This window comes from Stegastes partitus, unplaced genomic scaffold, assembly GCF_000690725.1.
Source record: "Stegastes partitus isolate 25-593 unplaced genomic scaffold, Stegastes_partitus-1.0.2 Scaffold143, whole genome shotgun sequence".
NCBI classification, from domain to species: Eukaryota; Metazoa; Chordata; class Actinopteri; family Pomacentridae; genus Stegastes; species Stegastes partitus.
Window position 1 is genome coordinate 172,238 of NW_007577874.1, and position 16,083 is coordinate 188,320.

A 16,083-nucleotide genomic window follows, 5' to 3' on the forward strand; every position below is an offset into this window, starting at 1 on the left:
GTAAAACAACAGGCCCAACCTGTAAATAACGTCCATTTAAAGATCAGGTCTTTCTGTGACAGTAATATGACTCCATTACTGTTTACTTTATGGTTAACGTCTCCACCACGTGTCTTAGTGTCGACAAACATAATAAACCCTCTGAAGCTGCAGCTCAACCACCTGGAGCGCGTCCTGCAGTGACTTTATCTGCAGGAGTGAAACTGTTTTTGCATTCCTGGATCCAAACCTGTGATCAGTGTCTGGAGCTGAGAACGCAAAACCAGGAGCTGAGCTGCTGCTGCTGCAGGAGTCGTGGAGCTGCTGCTTGTCAGGATGATGAACGAACCGCAGATCCACCAACAGGCTTCATCCACTTTGACACATGAGGTCCTGCAGAGCGCTGTGTGTTTGTGTGTTTGTGTGATTGTGTGTTTGTGTGATTGTGTGTTTGTGTGGCAGCGTGAGCTCGATGTGCTGCTGCAGTAAAGAGCAAATTAAAGGCTGCAGCCTGATGACGGCGTGTCAGACTTACAGGGTGTTTATGTGAGTGGGTGGCTCATAAAAGTGAAGCGAGGCGGTTTGAATACGAGATAGCAGCGGTTTAGCTGCAGCAGGAACGAAGCTGCTGATGTTCTGGAAACTGTTTAACAGAAACTGAGTCCTGCTGCAGGAAGAAACACGCCGTGGAAGATCATCACCATCACAGATATAGATAATAAACAGGCCTTTATTATATCATCACATCACTTCTACCTGCTCAGGTCCAACAGCTATATTAAACAGCAGAACTTCACTCACATCATTTAAATCTTTTTCTGCTCAGATGTGTAAATTCTGGTATATATTTGTTGTCTTATTTTATTTTTTTATTGTTTATTTGATTCTATTTTATTCGTTCTACAGTTACTTTACTGTATCTTCATTTTTTATTTTCCTATTTCTATTATTCCTGCTCATTCCTCCGGCGACACCAGCAGCCAGAACCAAATTCCTTGTATGTTGTGTCCGTATTTGGCCATTAAAGCTGATTCTGATTTAACTTATTGGATTGAAATTGAATTCAGCTTCAAATCATGTGACTCAAGTTCAGTTTCACATACTTCTGCTCATGTAAAAGTTTGCAAAATGACAATAAAAGATTGATACTAAATACAATAAAAAAAAACCAAGAAACAGCATTAAAGTGTGTCAAAAATATTTAATCTGTTATTTTAACATTTAAAAACAGGCTCAATTTTGCAGAACTAAAATGTTTTGGTTTTTTTATGTGCTCATTTTTATTTATTAATTTACTTTTTTGTTTACATGTAAATGTAATGTACATAAAATAACATCCACATCAAAAATCTGTATTTTTTCAAACAGTAATTTGTTCTTTCACAATGTATGATGATGAAATTAAATTTCACTGTATTTAAATCTATTAAACATATTAACAAACATATTATTATTTTTTGCAGATATTTGATTTTTTTTTGTTTGTTTGTTTTAAGAAAACTGTATTATGAAGGATGGACAAAATAGTAAATCATTTTATTTATCGTGATTATCTAAAAATTTCCCTGTTTTGTTAAATTACCCATAATGTCTAGAAAAATCAAGTACTGATTCACACATTGGATGTAAAATAAAAAGGCCACAACAGTAAATAATGAGCGTCAGACATAAATTCCAACGTTAAAATATGTCAAAAAATGTTTTATCTTTTATATAAACAGCATCCTAAAAATATTCTATCAGTTCAACAGTTAAACTGTGTCCATCTTTGTCCTTTAACACTCCAGAAATCACAAGAATTACCTAAAAATGTAAGATATATACAGACATCACACACCGATACTTACACTGTGTAATTATCCTTCAATATGCATTTACTGTTTTGTATGTTTGACTAATTATTATCACAAAAGTTTACAGTTACATACAAGCCTGGACAGACATCCTTACACACAGTACATCCTTTATATGTTTGATATTATTATAATTCTAAATATTTCATACTTAAATTGTGAAACTATCCAGTGTAGATTCCTGTGACGTTCAACCAACACTGCCTGGAAAAAGTATTCAGTGTTGCTCTTTTTATTGCTTCTCAACATTTCAGCTTTTAAATTCTTGCCAAAAAAGCTAAATTATATTGACCATGATTTAATATTGAGAAGCAATTAAAGGACAAAACGTCTGTGAAAGGTGCTCGTCGTCTTTATTATTTTTCTTTTTTATTCCATATTTGTTTATTTTATGTCGTTTTTATTCTGCTTCATTTTAATCTATTACTTATAAAAGTCTTGTTGCTGCTGTAACGTGTCTGTTTCTCCACCAACAGATCAATAAAGTTTATTTTTTTTATCTTTACTGCGATAACAATCCTCCTACCTGTCGACCGTCGTTGAGACTTCCGGTGTTCATCTTGACCAACCGGCGTATCTTTGATCAGCGGTGAAGTCTCGCGAGGACTTCGAAGTCACGTGGATAATGGCTGGAGATCGCGGAGATTAGAAGGTACTTTTCTGCTTTTCTTTACTTTGCTGTGCATTAAATTAGCGCATTTGCGCTGCGAATTTATAAAACCCGACGACGCGTTAGCGCGGCTGGTCGCTAAAATAACCGCTTCTGGCTTTTTTTGTGGAAACTCACGTCGTTACTCTGCCGGTACAAACCGACAAACCTTCGAAATAAGAGCACAATGTTTTCCGCGCTTTTTGCCCCAACGGAAACAGTTAGCTTTAGCCGCGCTAACTCCCCGCTCTGCCCGCTCGGCTAACCGGCCAAAACACCTCCGTGGCGGCTCACACGGTTCACAGCGCGTCCGTGAATCTGCGTGAAAGCGCAAACAGCCGGCAGAAGTCATTTTAACCCGCCTGCGACACCGCGGTTAGCATTAGCCGCAGCCGGAGGCCTGCTCAGGAAGCAGGCGGGAGCTTTTATTTTCCAAAACTGCTCCTTCATCTCACCTGTCGAGGATTCAGAGAATTAAACGCGTAAAAAGGAGCGAGTTCAGATGATAACCGCTTAATTAGATGGTTAATAAGCACCACGGGCTGCCCTCATGCTAATAACTGTCTCCCACAGAGGGACCGACGAGCTCCGAGGAGGCGAAGCTGTGACTGTCCAGCAGCTCTGACACACTACTGACTGTAAGTTTTTATTTCATTATTAAATTCACACTTTCAGCAACAACTATGCAACTTGTGCTTTGAGGCTGTTTTGCATGTTATTAGAAATTCATTAAAACAGTAGCTCTGACTCTGTAGTTCAACCAGGTTAACTGGAGTAAATAATGTCAGAATAAATCAGATCCAACTTTATTGTCAGTGCACAGAGTTGAGACAGAAAAGCAGCTGGAGCATCAGAGAAGTGCAGGAAAGAAGTCAAAGTGAGTTTTATGCATTATGCACAGTGTGGACACTCCATTTATAAATATGATAGCTGTAGATAACAATATGCAATTAGATAAATGTACATATAAAGGTAGAAATGAATGTCTGTACACAGTATGAGCAATATAAACCTACTGTGAGGAATTATTTACTGTTATTTGTGTTCTGTTAATTATGTGGCACATTTAAAGCAACAGCGGTTGATTGAAGGATACTTCTCAGTATAGAAATAAGATAAACACACTTAAATATTCAGCTTATAAACCGACGATATTATAAAAAAAAATACAAATATACCCATTAAACCTCTCAGTCTTGGGTGGTTTGGGGCATTTTTACTGTTCCTGCAACGATTTTACTCACCGTGAGCTCATTTCTCACTGAAATGAAAAAGTCCTGCACCTCTATGGAAACACAAAAAACAGCAAATGTCTTTTGTGCAGTATGACACAGTTATAACAGCAAAAAAAAAAACATTAAAAAAGAGGAGGGGAGGGACATGAAAATTTAATTTCTTTGATTATTTGTTTTTACAGAAATGTTAAAAACCTGAAATCACCACATGCGACATTTTTGCCTACAGGTGTCTCTAATACTGGGGTGAAAATACAGATTCTACTTGCTGTAGATATTTTACTATTTACATCTAACAACATCCACAAACTCCAAATTCCACAGGGGGGAGGAATTTAAAGTGTTACAGCAACAAAAAAGAAAGAAAAAGAAAAGTACATTTATAAAAATAGACAATCTAACAATATCAAACTGTACGACAGTAGTGAAGTGAAACTGTAGAAAAAAAAAGGATGTTGCACAGAGCAGCTGAGGGTTATCCCAGGACACAGCGACGGACTGGAGGCGGCTGATGATAACACAGAACGCAGTGACGTGTTTCATGCAGTATGACACAGATATAATGCCATAGTTCACGATGAAAGATCGGATTTCATGGATTATTTATTTCCCAAAAAGTTTTTAAAAAATGAACAGTGCAGAATATTTAGCTGTTTATTACAGAATCTGGTTTGAACAGACTGTGTAGTTCTGGAGAATCTTTAACAGATACGTCTAGATTCAAGTGATTTTGATGAAATGTCACAGTTTTGGACTTAGATTATTGAATTGTGACGACGTCCTCAAATATTGTTTTGTCCATAACTCAAAGATGATTAATTTACTGCCATAGAGAAGGGGAAAAAATGAAAATATTCACATGATTTTTGTCTTTTTTTCCCCCATTAAGTAGTCAAACTAATTGATCGGTTTCCAAATCAGTTGTTAGTTGCTTAGTAGCCAGCAGCTACTCAACTCTGGATTTAGATTCAGTTGTTCTCATCAGCACCTGTCATCTGGCAGATTTGCGTGATGGGTGACTGTGGTTGTATTAGCAGTGTCTGTTCAGCAGCATAAATAATCAGTAAACTAAAATACAGTTTATTGTTGTTTTGAGCCACACAGGTGTTCAGCACTGGTTAGCACGCATGTATTAAGACAAACACAGCCATCAAGAAAGTGCAAAAAACATTCAGTAAATGTGTCGCAGCAGCAGTAATTAAATTCACATCGACCGCTAAAACAGAGAAAAACAAATATCTTTCATCACTTTATGTAAACTTGGACTGAGTTTGACTAATTCAGTGTTTTCTTGCCTCAGACTTGACATCTGGGTGGAGACGATCCATCAGAGAATGAGTCTGTGTTGCCTTATTTTCCTGTTATTTCTGACCAAAAATGTGTATTATGCTTGAAGAGATCACAAAACTGGTTAAGGAGAGTATGTGTTTTTTCTCAAGGCTTGTAGCTTTGGCGCTGGATAAATCTAAGTCTTTTGGACGTGCCAAAAAAAATCCCTTTATGGGTGAAACCCGGCTGACCAGTGGGTTTAACGTTGACTTTGTCTCATTTGCCAGCAGAAGCGATGGCGTACGTCACCAACCACGGGAAGCTGCTCCTGCAGCGCCTCCACGTGCAGCGGGAGATGGACTTCTTATGTGACATCACCATAATGGTGAGAGACGTGGAGTTCAGAGCTCATCGCAACATCCTGGCTGCGTTCAGCGAGTATTTCTCCTCCCAGGCCGAAAGCGCCGACGAGGTCACGACTCTGGACCCTGAGAAGGTCAACAGATACTCTCTGGAGAAGCTGCTGGAATTCATCTACACGGGACAGATGAACCTCAGCAGGTGGGTTTAATGTGGGCTGGGGTGTTGTTCTAACCGTCCCGGGCATTTTCTGTTTTTGTTATTTGCTCCCGTCACATATTTATTCACTGTGGTAAAACTTTGCATGACTTCATGAAGGAGTTGGTGTTGGAGAAACTGACTGATTCACCTTTTTAGCTCTTCAGTGTTTAGTTTTCTAATCCAACATGAGACACGATAAAACTGCAGCTCACACGTGATGCGTTCATTCCTTCTGGTTTTACAGTTAGCAGGTTTTTTTTTTTTTTAAAGATAGCCATTTCAAACCCATCAGTGGGTTTTGGGGCTCAGGTAGTGAAGAGAATCAGCATCAAGCTACATTTTTCAGTTGACTCGATGAGTGAAATGTTTTTTATTTTATGGTTTCAGCACCAGACAAGCAGCGGTGCGTCGAGCGGCTGTTTTCCTGGGAATGCCCGAGGCCACAAAGTACCTGGAGGATCTCCCTCGCTTGTCCGAGCCCGGCGAAACGTCCGGGCTCAAAGATGACAAAGAAGCCGGCCTCTCTACTCCCAGTCCGGCTTCTCCCAGCAGCCCCAGCTCCCCTCTTCCCCTGTCCATCGTCTCCATCGCGGGGGACTGGCAAGAGAGCAAGAGGGAAGGCAAAGAGCAAGACAGCAAGGCCAGAGAAGCAGGCGGAGACGATGAAGGCAGGAGCGATGACGAGTACAGCCCCACGACGCCGAAGAGCGCCGGGCGAGGACACGCCAAGAAGCGAGGCAGGCCCAGGATCTTCAAAGGGGAGGACGGAGAACCGAGCAGCTCCACGGACGCCACACCCAAAGTCCAGAGCTACAGGGGGAGGGGGAGGCGAAGGGGGAGGCCGAGAGGGAGCGGCAGGGGGAGAGGCAGAGGGACGTCCAGGGGGAGAGGAAGAGGAGTCAGCAGGAGCGAAAACCTCTCTGTGGATGAGTCGGATACGAGTGTGAAGGACTTCGGCGACAACTCGGCAGACTGGAGCCCATCGCAGGACGACGACTCTCCGACCAGGAAGGCTCAGCTGAGCGCCGGAGAGGGCAGGAGAGGACGAGGACGGGGGAAGGCGAGAGGCAGGGGGAGGGGAAGGGGAGACAGCAGAAGTGATGATCTGTCCGTGGACGAGTCGGACACGAGCGTGAAGGACTTTGGCGACAACTCTGCCGACTGGAGCCCCTCGAACGACGACAAGTCTCTGATCAAGAAACCCCGGCTGAGCTTCGGAGAGGCAAGGAGGGGCCGGGGCCGGGGGAAGGGCAAGGGGAGAGGCAGAGGGAGGGGCAGGAGGAGGGCCGAGGAGGACGAGGACGAGGACATGGAGGAGGGCGAGGGAGAGGGCGAGGGCGAGGAGGGCGAGGCCGGGGAGGAGTCAGAGCTGGGCGAGCTGTCGCTGTTCTGCACCGAGTGCAACAAGCAGTTTAAGGACGTGAGCAGCCTGCGGCGGCACGAGAAGATCCACAAAGGCCTGAAGCCGTTCTCCTGCATCTTCTGCTCCAAAACCTTCAGACAGGCGACGCAGCTGAAGACGCACCTGCGCATCCACACAGGTGAGCTCAGTCAGGAATATAGATCACCGGCAGCACGAGGAGTCGGCCGCCGAGGTTTCCTCAGAACTGATGGAGAGAACCATCGTTAGTGATCAAAACGATCGATAACCAATTTCTGGAGTCGATATTTATTTAGCGTAACAGCAAACGATTGCAGGGTCATACCTCAGTTATAATACCTGAATATGTACAATAACAATTAAAGTGAAGGCGTCAGAGCATCTAGGAAGTTCTAGTCCGCTCACTTGGAGATCGATCATTGAAATTGATTAGTTTTTGATTGATAACTGCTCTTCACTGTTCTACCACGTTCATCACTCACTCAGACCCACATCTAATGACTTATTTCTTATTGTTTACCAGACTCTGTTTCAAGCTAACCCGTGGCTGCCTCCTAACTTAACTGCTAGCCATTAGCATAGCATTAGCCACTGTGAGAGAAGCTCATTTTGCTGCCGTTGGTCTTTGTTGCAGGCGAGAAGCCGTTTGGTTGCTCCGAGTGCGACAAGTGTTTTGCTCAGAAGTGCCAGCTGGTCGCTCACCGCCGAATGTATCACGGAGAGGAGAAGCCGTACGCCTGCGACCGCTGCGGCTTCAAGTTCGCTACCTCGTCCAACTACAAAATACACCTCAGGTAGGCGGTTTACTCCATCCAGGAGGTCGTCACGGTGTCCTACTGACTGCAGATGCTCACTGTTTGGTTTGTACATGTCATTGTGTTTCCTGTAGTTATCTGTCAGACTTGGACGTGACACGACTGTAGAGTGTGTAACTTCTGACACATAGGTTTGTAGTTTTGGGACTTTTTACAGTATAAACTTAAACCGTCGGTGCTTTTATGGAGCAAAAAAAAACCCTCAAACATTTCTCTAACATCAATCTGTGATGAGCTGATACACTGTACGGGCCAAGCAGCGTTATTATTACAGCGCATTGTGTATTAGGGCTGCAATTTATGATGATACTCGTGTTTTTCTTAAATAATCGATTCGTTATTTGGTCTACAAAAGGTCAGCAAAGGGTGAAAAATGTACAGAAGCACAACATCTTGTCCTCAAAACTTGAAGATATTCAGTTTACTGTCAAAAAGAGGAAAGAAATCAGATAAATATTCACATTTAAGAAGCTGACATCAGAGAATTTTACCGTTTTTCTGTTTTAAAACAAATTACTCAAAGCAAAAAAGATCAGTTATCAGAATAGTTGGTGATTGCTAAATAACTGATCGATTAATCTTTAAACTTTAAAGGCTTGATTCAGAGGACTTTTCTTCAATAACCAACTGAATAATTATTTGTTAAAGTAGCCGTGATTATTTTAAAATTTAAAAACTAAGTGATTTGTTTTTTGCAGCTCTAATTTTTGTACAGTATAGAAAATGTGGAAATCTTTACAGCAGTTGTTCATATTAGGAGGAATGTTAAACGCTTCCGTCTTCGTGTGTTCAGTTTAATTTAACTTTTTCATTGTATACTGTGTTTCCGACAGACTTCACAGCGGGGAGAAGCCGTACGTCTGCGACGTCTGCGGTCAGGCGTTCGCTCAGTCCAGCACGTTGACGTACCACAAGCGGCGACACACCGGGGAGAAGCCGTACCAGTGCGACCTGTGCGGCATGTCGTTCTCGGTCTCCTCCTCTCTCATTGCACACGCTCGAAAACACACAGGTGAGGCGCGCAGGTGTCCGACGTCTGGTCTGGCTTCAATTTGAGCCGCTTGAACAAGCGACGAGATTGTTTGTGTTTTTCGTTTCAGGCGAGACTCCGTACAAATGTTCGCAGCTGAACTGTGACGCCAAATTTGTCACGTCCTCTGAACTGAAGAAACACATGCGGCGGCTTCATCCAGGTGAGTGTCCAGAGACTTTAAAGTTTTGTTTTGCGGGACAACATTCACCGGGTGGATGTATTACGGGTTTTCAGCGTCATGAAGGTGACTCTCCTTTAACCTGCTAGATCTCCATGGTAACTGATGCTGTGGAGCCAGGTCTCCATGGTAACTGATGCTGTGGAGCTTGGTCTCCATGGTAACTGATGCTGTGGAGCTTGGTCTCTATGGTAACTGATGCTGTGGAGCTAACCAGGTCGGGAGTTTCAGGTTGAAATCGGCTGTAAGAAGCGTCTCCCTTTAACCAGATCGTTTCGTTTATGAGCGATACAGATTCTCAGCTGAAGAAATGTGTTTTATCTGCAAACATGTTAAGCTGTACGATACTAAAACCACCGACTGAAGCCGTGTAGTTACAGCATCACGCACTGTGTACATTACGTTGCCATGGAAACCTACATGTTGATGACATCAATATGTTTTTGTGTTTGGTCCGTTCACCATGCTGGTACTGCAGCTGATAGATTTCGTGGAGCCGACTCACACAAAGAAAGCCTGGACGTGTCAAACTTGCTCTGTAGTTCAGAACTCAGTAGGGATGCTGGTAGGATTTAAACCTGCTCACACTGTTTGTTTGTGTTTGTGCAGAGGGCAACAACGGCGTGCAGTGTCTGCTGTGTGGAAACAGATTCGCCAGCGTGAAGAACATGATCAAACACCAGGAGAAGGCTCACGCCGAAGAGGTTCGGCAACACAGGGAGCGGGCCAGAGCTGGTGAGCAACAGCCACTAATTCTATCTGTACTCCAACAGAAATGATTAGATGTTGTTTTATCCCACATTCTGTGCTTGTGACGACCTTAAAGCAGACAAACCCTCCTGATGGTTATGTTTAAATGCTGAACCTTGATTCTAGAAACGTTTACGTGGAACATCCTGGTGGTGATTCAGTGTCTCTGTCCTGTGAGAGAAAACAGGATACGGTTGCATGTAAACATCCTGTCCAGGTGTCTGCAGATCACCAGGGCTGTAGCCAACCAGAGAAAACCCTGCTACACTTTAATTATGGCTCCTATTCAACCAAAACAAACGTGAACTTTGCCTGTAGATGAACTAAATGTTCCACAGCGCCACCTGCAGCCTTATCAGCTAAATGCATTCTAAAGCAGTGTATAGAAAGTCGTGTTTGCATCGTATTAAATCATCTGAGCCTTCATGTTGACACCATAAGAGTAGCTGCACAGGTTCATGTGATTTCAGAAAATATGTCGGCTGGTGATTCAGCACAAGAGCTGCTGACGGATGAAACACAAGCCTCGTAGCGTCGGGTCGTCTGGAGGCGACTTTTGTGCGTCTCCGTTGTTGTTTTGTGGCTCTCGGTTTTTCCTTTAAGTAATTTTGTGTCTCTTTAGCTGTTTGCGTTGGATTTGCTTTTTGTTTGTTTCCATTCTCTCTCAGTCAGTTTTAACAGCTTTCTGCTCATTTTGTGTGTCTCTGTAGTCGTATTTGTGTTCATTTTGCATGGTTTATTTCTGCTCTGTGTCTCGTTGCAGCCATTTTGCATCTGCTAGTGGTTTTATCTTTGTTTTGCATTAAGTTTGTGTCTTCACTTTGTGTCTCTTACTACTCGGTTCTACCTCTCTGTCTTCCCTTTGTGTGTCTTTCTGGTCTTTTTGTGGCGGCTTTGTTGTCGTTTTTTGACTCTTAGTATTTGTTTTGAGCAGTTTTGTTTCTCTTTGTGGCTGTTTTATCTTCATCTGACATGATGTTAGGAAGTTCAGAGCCGAGTAAACGTCCAGTAAACATGAAATAGGTCAGACCTGCAGCCTCAGTTAGTTTGGGAGAGTTCAAAGTTGTGAAAACACGGGGGTTCGTTCCTCCTGCTGGACAAGAATAATGGATTAGCCCAGGAAGGATGTAGATGTTTTCTAATAATGAAAGTGACATGGACGATGATCTGAGCAACAGCAACAGTTTATGTGCAGGTTGTCGCTTCAGCCGACAGAAACACAAACAGTTGCAGCAGAGAGAACGTCTCTTGTTTGGAGAAACCGTGATAATAAGAGACTTAAAGAGCTGTTCAGGTCAGCAGCAGAGCGTCGGTTTCCCAACTCGTTTCAGGTCAACAGTCATCCAGCAGATACAGGAATGCCACAGTGACATCTCCACACTGTTTACACGCAGTAATCAGTAACCAGGATGCTGGTATTTACAGGAGACCAGTACAGAACCAGATCTGTCTTTGCTCCATATAAACCTGAAACCACCAAACTCCTGTTCACATGCACAAGCGCCACTACTCTAACTAACCTGTGTATTTATTTACTGTGGGAGGAAACAGAAGAACCTGGAGAGAGGGAGGGAACAGGTTAAACATTCATTCATCTGGTGTTTCATTAGTGCTGCAAGCAGAATCTGAGCTGCAGCAGATTTCAGTGTCTGCTGCGTTTAGTAAATGAAGCTGAGCGTGTGAACTAGTTCACGTCGACCCACAAACACGTCGTGGTTGTTCCTGAGTCAGGGCTTTTAGCCGACAAAAGCGCTTTAAGATGTGTCGCGTAACCTGGTTTGCTGCTTCTCAAAGTGCTGCGTGTCATTGCTTATGCTTTCACAGTCACACTATGATCTTCATCCTCGTCTTCAGCAGCCCACCATATGAGTTAAATGTTCGCTTACGGTGATGAGCAAAGCCAGAATGGACGCCAGTGGTTGTTGGTTTACCTGCTAGCTAGATAGTGGCACAAAAGATACCCGCTGCTGGATGGTTTAGAATATAACACATGGTCAGGGGGTCGAGGAATCGAGTTGAGCCTCCGACTGAAACACACCTGGCCCACAATTCTTCATCATGTGGGTTACAGTTTGGCCTTCTGGTTGTTTGTTTGTTTGTTTGTTTGTTTGTTTTACTCGATGTGGTCTCATTTGTTCCTGCACCTCGTTGCAAACAGAACAACCATGAAGAAGCAGAGAGAACTCAGATGTCTTGTTTATGCCATTTAAAAAAATAAATAAAAACTAAAACTGAAAGAGCCTGAAATCAGCTAGTATCATGTAAGAGCCCAGAGGGGTGACGACAATAGAAAACCTTTAGTTTTTTTAAAGAATCTAGTAAGTGGAAACATTATTTTTGACAAATCTTTAAATAAAACGTGTAGAAAAAAGTGACTCAGATGAAATGTGTGATGAGTTTATGTTTGATGCATATTTATTTACATATATTAATATAAACCAATAGGACCAGGACCATGCACCACACCTCTCCTGTATGCTTTTTATTATCAGTCAGTTGTTTTATTGTAAATAACAACAATTTTGGCACCTTTGCATGTTAGTTACATGTTCGTTTGTACGTAGTGTCCTCATCTGTCTTGAATGTAACATGCTTGAATTTCCCCAAAGCGATGAATAACTTGTCTGTCTGTCCATCCGTCATTCATTTGAGGCTGAGGAACGCAGATTGTTTTGTTTTTTGAAGGACTTGTTGAGCACAAACGCTGACTGTTTAGCGTGTTTCTGAATGAGTGTGTTGCTTTAAATGATCATTCCAGCTGAGCGTTGTCTGACTGAACCCTCTGTGTGTCTGTGCAGTCGTCCTCCTGGCGTCCAGCCATCCTGTGGCCTTCGTCCAGAGCCGACTCACTCAGACGAACAAAGGTCTGGTCTCCATCCCCGAGGGCGAGCCGGCCAACCCCGAGCCGGCCACGCCGAGCCCCAAAGCCACGTCGGCGTCCGCGGCCTCGTCCGACGCCGCCACCACTGACTCTGCCGACGCCGCCATCATTCAGGACTTCAAGGCGGAGCCCTCTCACACGCCGCTCACCACCGCCGACCAGGTGACCTTCGAGGCCGACCAGGAGCAGACCATCAACTCGGACACCCTCCACGCTCTGGTGGAGCAGCTGCGGCCGCCGCCCTCGCCGGCGCCGGGCCTGGAGCAGATCGTCATCATCAGGACGGTGGACACGGCCGAGGGCAACCCTCCTCAGCAGTGAGGCTCCAGCTGGAACTCTTCACTTCCAACAAACGCCACAGTCTGTTTTCACAATCAGGCTCATGAAACACACTTCAGTCAGCAGCCGGTCATGTGTGATCCTCCAGTTTAACGGCAGTTTATTACAACTTGGGCCTCATTTTTATAGTTTTGTCCATCATTTCTATCAGTGGGAATAAATCTGAAACAGTGGAGCTGTTCAGGCGGGAACAAACCCACACCGACCCACTGAACTCACTGTGTAGGGATAGACGAGCACTACAACCTACTGTCATCATGGAGAAGTATCCACAGACTATTTTTTTAAGAAACAAATTCAATTATTAGTCGAAAAGTTGTTCTCAGACACCAAAGTGTTCGACCATCAGTCCAGCGTCCAGTTTAGTGACGTAAAACAGAGAAAAGCAGCAAAATCTTTAATTTGAAAAACTAAAAACGTCAAAGAATTCTCACTGTTTCTGCCTGAAAACTCCCTGAAATGACTGATTATAAAACACAGCTGCCAGTTATCGTTCTGTCGAGTCATTTCAGCTTTTGAGCGCACATTTTGCAAAGAGAAACTATTTGAAGTTGTGTTGTTAATCTGGATATTAATCATCAAATAATCCCTTTTTGTTTGTTTGTTGAAGTTGGAAATTGTTGCAGAACGTTTGTCGAGCAGCCAGAGAAACCTGGTTGGCTGTGACGTACGACAGAAAATCATGAAGTCGTCACATCTGAGAAGCTAGAAGCAGCAAACTTTAGACGTTTTTACTTCGTCTGTCATCAAAACTGTTATTCGTCCTCAGCATTTGCTGCTTAAATTTGCGTCGATCGATTAATCAGTGCAGCTCTAATCCAGAAAAACTGCTGGTTTGGTCGAAACAAGTCGTCGTTTTGTGAGTTAATATGATGTTAATACTTGTAGGATTCATGGTCAGAACTACAGAAATAAGACCGTAGTTGTAAAACACTGGAATATTCAGCGAGAAAAGTGAAATATAAATGGACCAGAATGGATTTAGAGTTCATGAGGAGATGACGGGATGAGAGGAGAGCAGCTCAACAGGTTTTCTTGAAGCTGCTCTGGCCTGCATCCATTATCTCATGTAGCATCCATCAAGCAGTGAAGTACACAAACCCCACTAATGAGTCTATGTTATGAGCAGAAATCTGTCACTATGATTGAACTAACCTGCTAAGCGCTCTGTATGAACACACTGATCCTGGTCAATAGACAAACAGGTGGCGAATTAAAGGAAATCTGACTTAAAGTGAGGCGTTGGACCACCAGCACAGAAGAATTATCTTTATTTAGTGTTGTGGTGATGATGGAGGAGGAGAGCGTTTTCTATCATTTTGGACCAAATCTCTTGAATTGTTCAGTTCGGTTGAGATCCGGTGACTGTGAAGGTCCCGGCGTGTGATTAACCAGTGCATCCAGTGGATCCTCGTGCTGCTCCCACAGCAGAACAAGGCCACCAGTTCTCCTCAGTGAAGGCCTCACGGGTTCAGGTTTTCCTTTAGTTTGTCCCCCGTTTGTAGATTTCTGTCAGTATCTTAAAATGTCTGTTCATGGTGGAGAACCGGCTCAAGTTTTGCATCGAATTCAATGATGTTTCCACAGTAATCACAAGGCAAGAGTCCAATTCCTGCTTAAGAGTAATCGTTTTAATTATGAGAACAAGCTCACACATCGGGACTCGGTACCGTGGCGTAAACACAAACTGGAGGAGACTCTCTGACTGGCGGCTTCAGCTAAAGACGAATCAAACAGAAACTGACTCTTTCTTCCAGTGTGGGAACCGCTGACTGTGGCCGATGAGTTTCAGAACACTGAAGATCCACGATTTTACCAAAAAAAACAAAAACCCATTCAGACTAACAACCTTTTGTCCGACTCCTGCAGCTGTTTTCTGTTGGATGGAACAACGAAGTGTGAGGAAGATTCTGGGACAGTCGGTTGAACTCCTGCATTGTTTTAATAGTTAACGTAGTGAGTAGCGGCCTTGCTATGGCTTTGAGATGTAAGTTGTTTCTGTTCTTGTTTTCTTTTTTAATTCATCGTTCGGTAAATGTTCCACTCTGCAGTGTTTGACGTGTGACGGTGGCTTCATTGAACACAACCCTGCTGATGTAGAGGCCAGGTTTTCTCTTTGTTTCAGAGCAGCCGTTTGAAAACTGCAATAGGACGAAGCTGTTTGTTCATTTCATGCTTTTCTTTTTTTTTTGTTTTCTTTTGTATAAATCCTCTGCATTACCTGTACAGACATGTGAATTACGTATACAAGTTCACTACTGTATAAACACTGTACAACAGAATAGACAAATAAAATTGAAGACAAAAAGTGACAGTTAGTTTGGTGTTGGTGGTGGATTTCTGATGATGATGATGTTCAAACACACCTTGTCTGCACACCTTGTGTTTTAAGGACCAGCATCTGGCCACAATGAATCGTTTTCTGTGTTTATTTTGTTTAAAATGTCTCGTAATTGCAAAAAAATTATCCTGAAAAGGAGGAGTTTTGCAATAAAATGTGTTGAGTTACTACGATTATAAAACTAAATTCAGTCCAGTTAGAAAAGGCTTCAGGGCAGGGGTCTCGAACTCCGGTCCTCAAGGGCCACAGTCCTGCATGTTTTAGATGTTTCCTTCTTCCAACACACCTGATTCAAATGATCAGGATCGTTATCAGGCTTCTGCAGAGCTTGATGATGAGCTGATCATTTGAATCAGGTGTGTTGGAAGAAGGAAACATCTAAAACATGCAGGACTGTGGCCCTTGAGGACCGGAGTTCGAGACCCCTGCTTCAGGGTAAAAAAAAAAAAAAAGTCTTGAATTTAATTCACAAAATCTTCTTTAGACTATTTTATTGCATTAAATTAACAACTTCAATATTTCTTTTTAAATTCTAGGTCTTTGAGGCAAAGAAATAAGTAGAACTCGTCATATTTGCAGCTTTGAAATAATGAGAAAATGTAATATAAATGTCCAAAAAATGAATGTAAATAATTTTAAGAATTGAAAAGTAATTAAATTTAATTCAGTGAGATATTGCAACAACTTTAAGTCTTTTTTTAAATTATTATTATTAAAAAGTGTAACAGGGGGAAAGTTTGATATTAAACAAACATAAAAAAACAAACTCCACAGTTAAAGAAATACAGTAAAATCAGAAAGTCAGAATGGAAAGTTATA

At 42.8% G+C, this 16,083-nt stretch overlaps 1 protein-coding gene across 2 annotated transcripts; it reads left to right on the forward strand.

The window, feature by feature from the left end:
- The first annotated feature begins 2,446 nt into the window (after positions 1 to 2,446).
- mynn (myoneurin) lies at positions 2,447 to 15,237 on the forward strand. 2 transcript variants are annotated; one of them, XM_008279052.1, is made up of 9 exons: positions 2,447 to 2,484; positions 3,055 to 3,119; positions 5,273 to 5,546; positions 5,934 to 7,087; positions 7,562 to 7,721; positions 8,576 to 8,754; positions 8,843 to 8,935; positions 9,563 to 9,688; positions 12,502 to 15,237. In XM_008279052.1, exons 3-9 carry the CDS (start codon positions 5,281 to 5,283, stop codon positions 12,903 to 12,905), a joined length of 2,382 nt encoding a protein of 793 aa, XP_008277274.1. In that variant the 5' UTR covers positions 2,447 to 2,484; positions 3,055 to 3,119; positions 5,273 to 5,280; the 3' UTR covers positions 12,906 to 15,237. The 2 variants fall into 2 exon arrangements, with proteins under 2 accessions (XP_008277274.1, XP_008277275.1); XM_008279053.1 differs by having other exon boundaries at positions 5,276 to 5,546.
- Positions 15,238 to 16,083: the final 846 nt, after the last annotated feature.

Excerpts from the sequence above, each read along its gene's own strand:
- mynn (XM_008279052.1), top strand. The coding sequence starts at position 5,281 with ATGGCGTACGTCACCAACCACGGGAAGCTGCTCCTGCAGCGCCTCCAC. Across the intron at positions 7,088-7,561 it reads GCACCTGCGCATCCACACAG|GCGAGAAGCCGTTTGGTTGC; the intron begins GTGAGCTCAGTC and ends TCTTTGTTGCAG. Across the intron at positions 8,755-8,842 it reads ACACGCTCGAAAACACACAG|GCGAGACTCCGTACAAATGT; the intron begins GTGAGGCGCGCA and ends TTTTCGTTTCAG.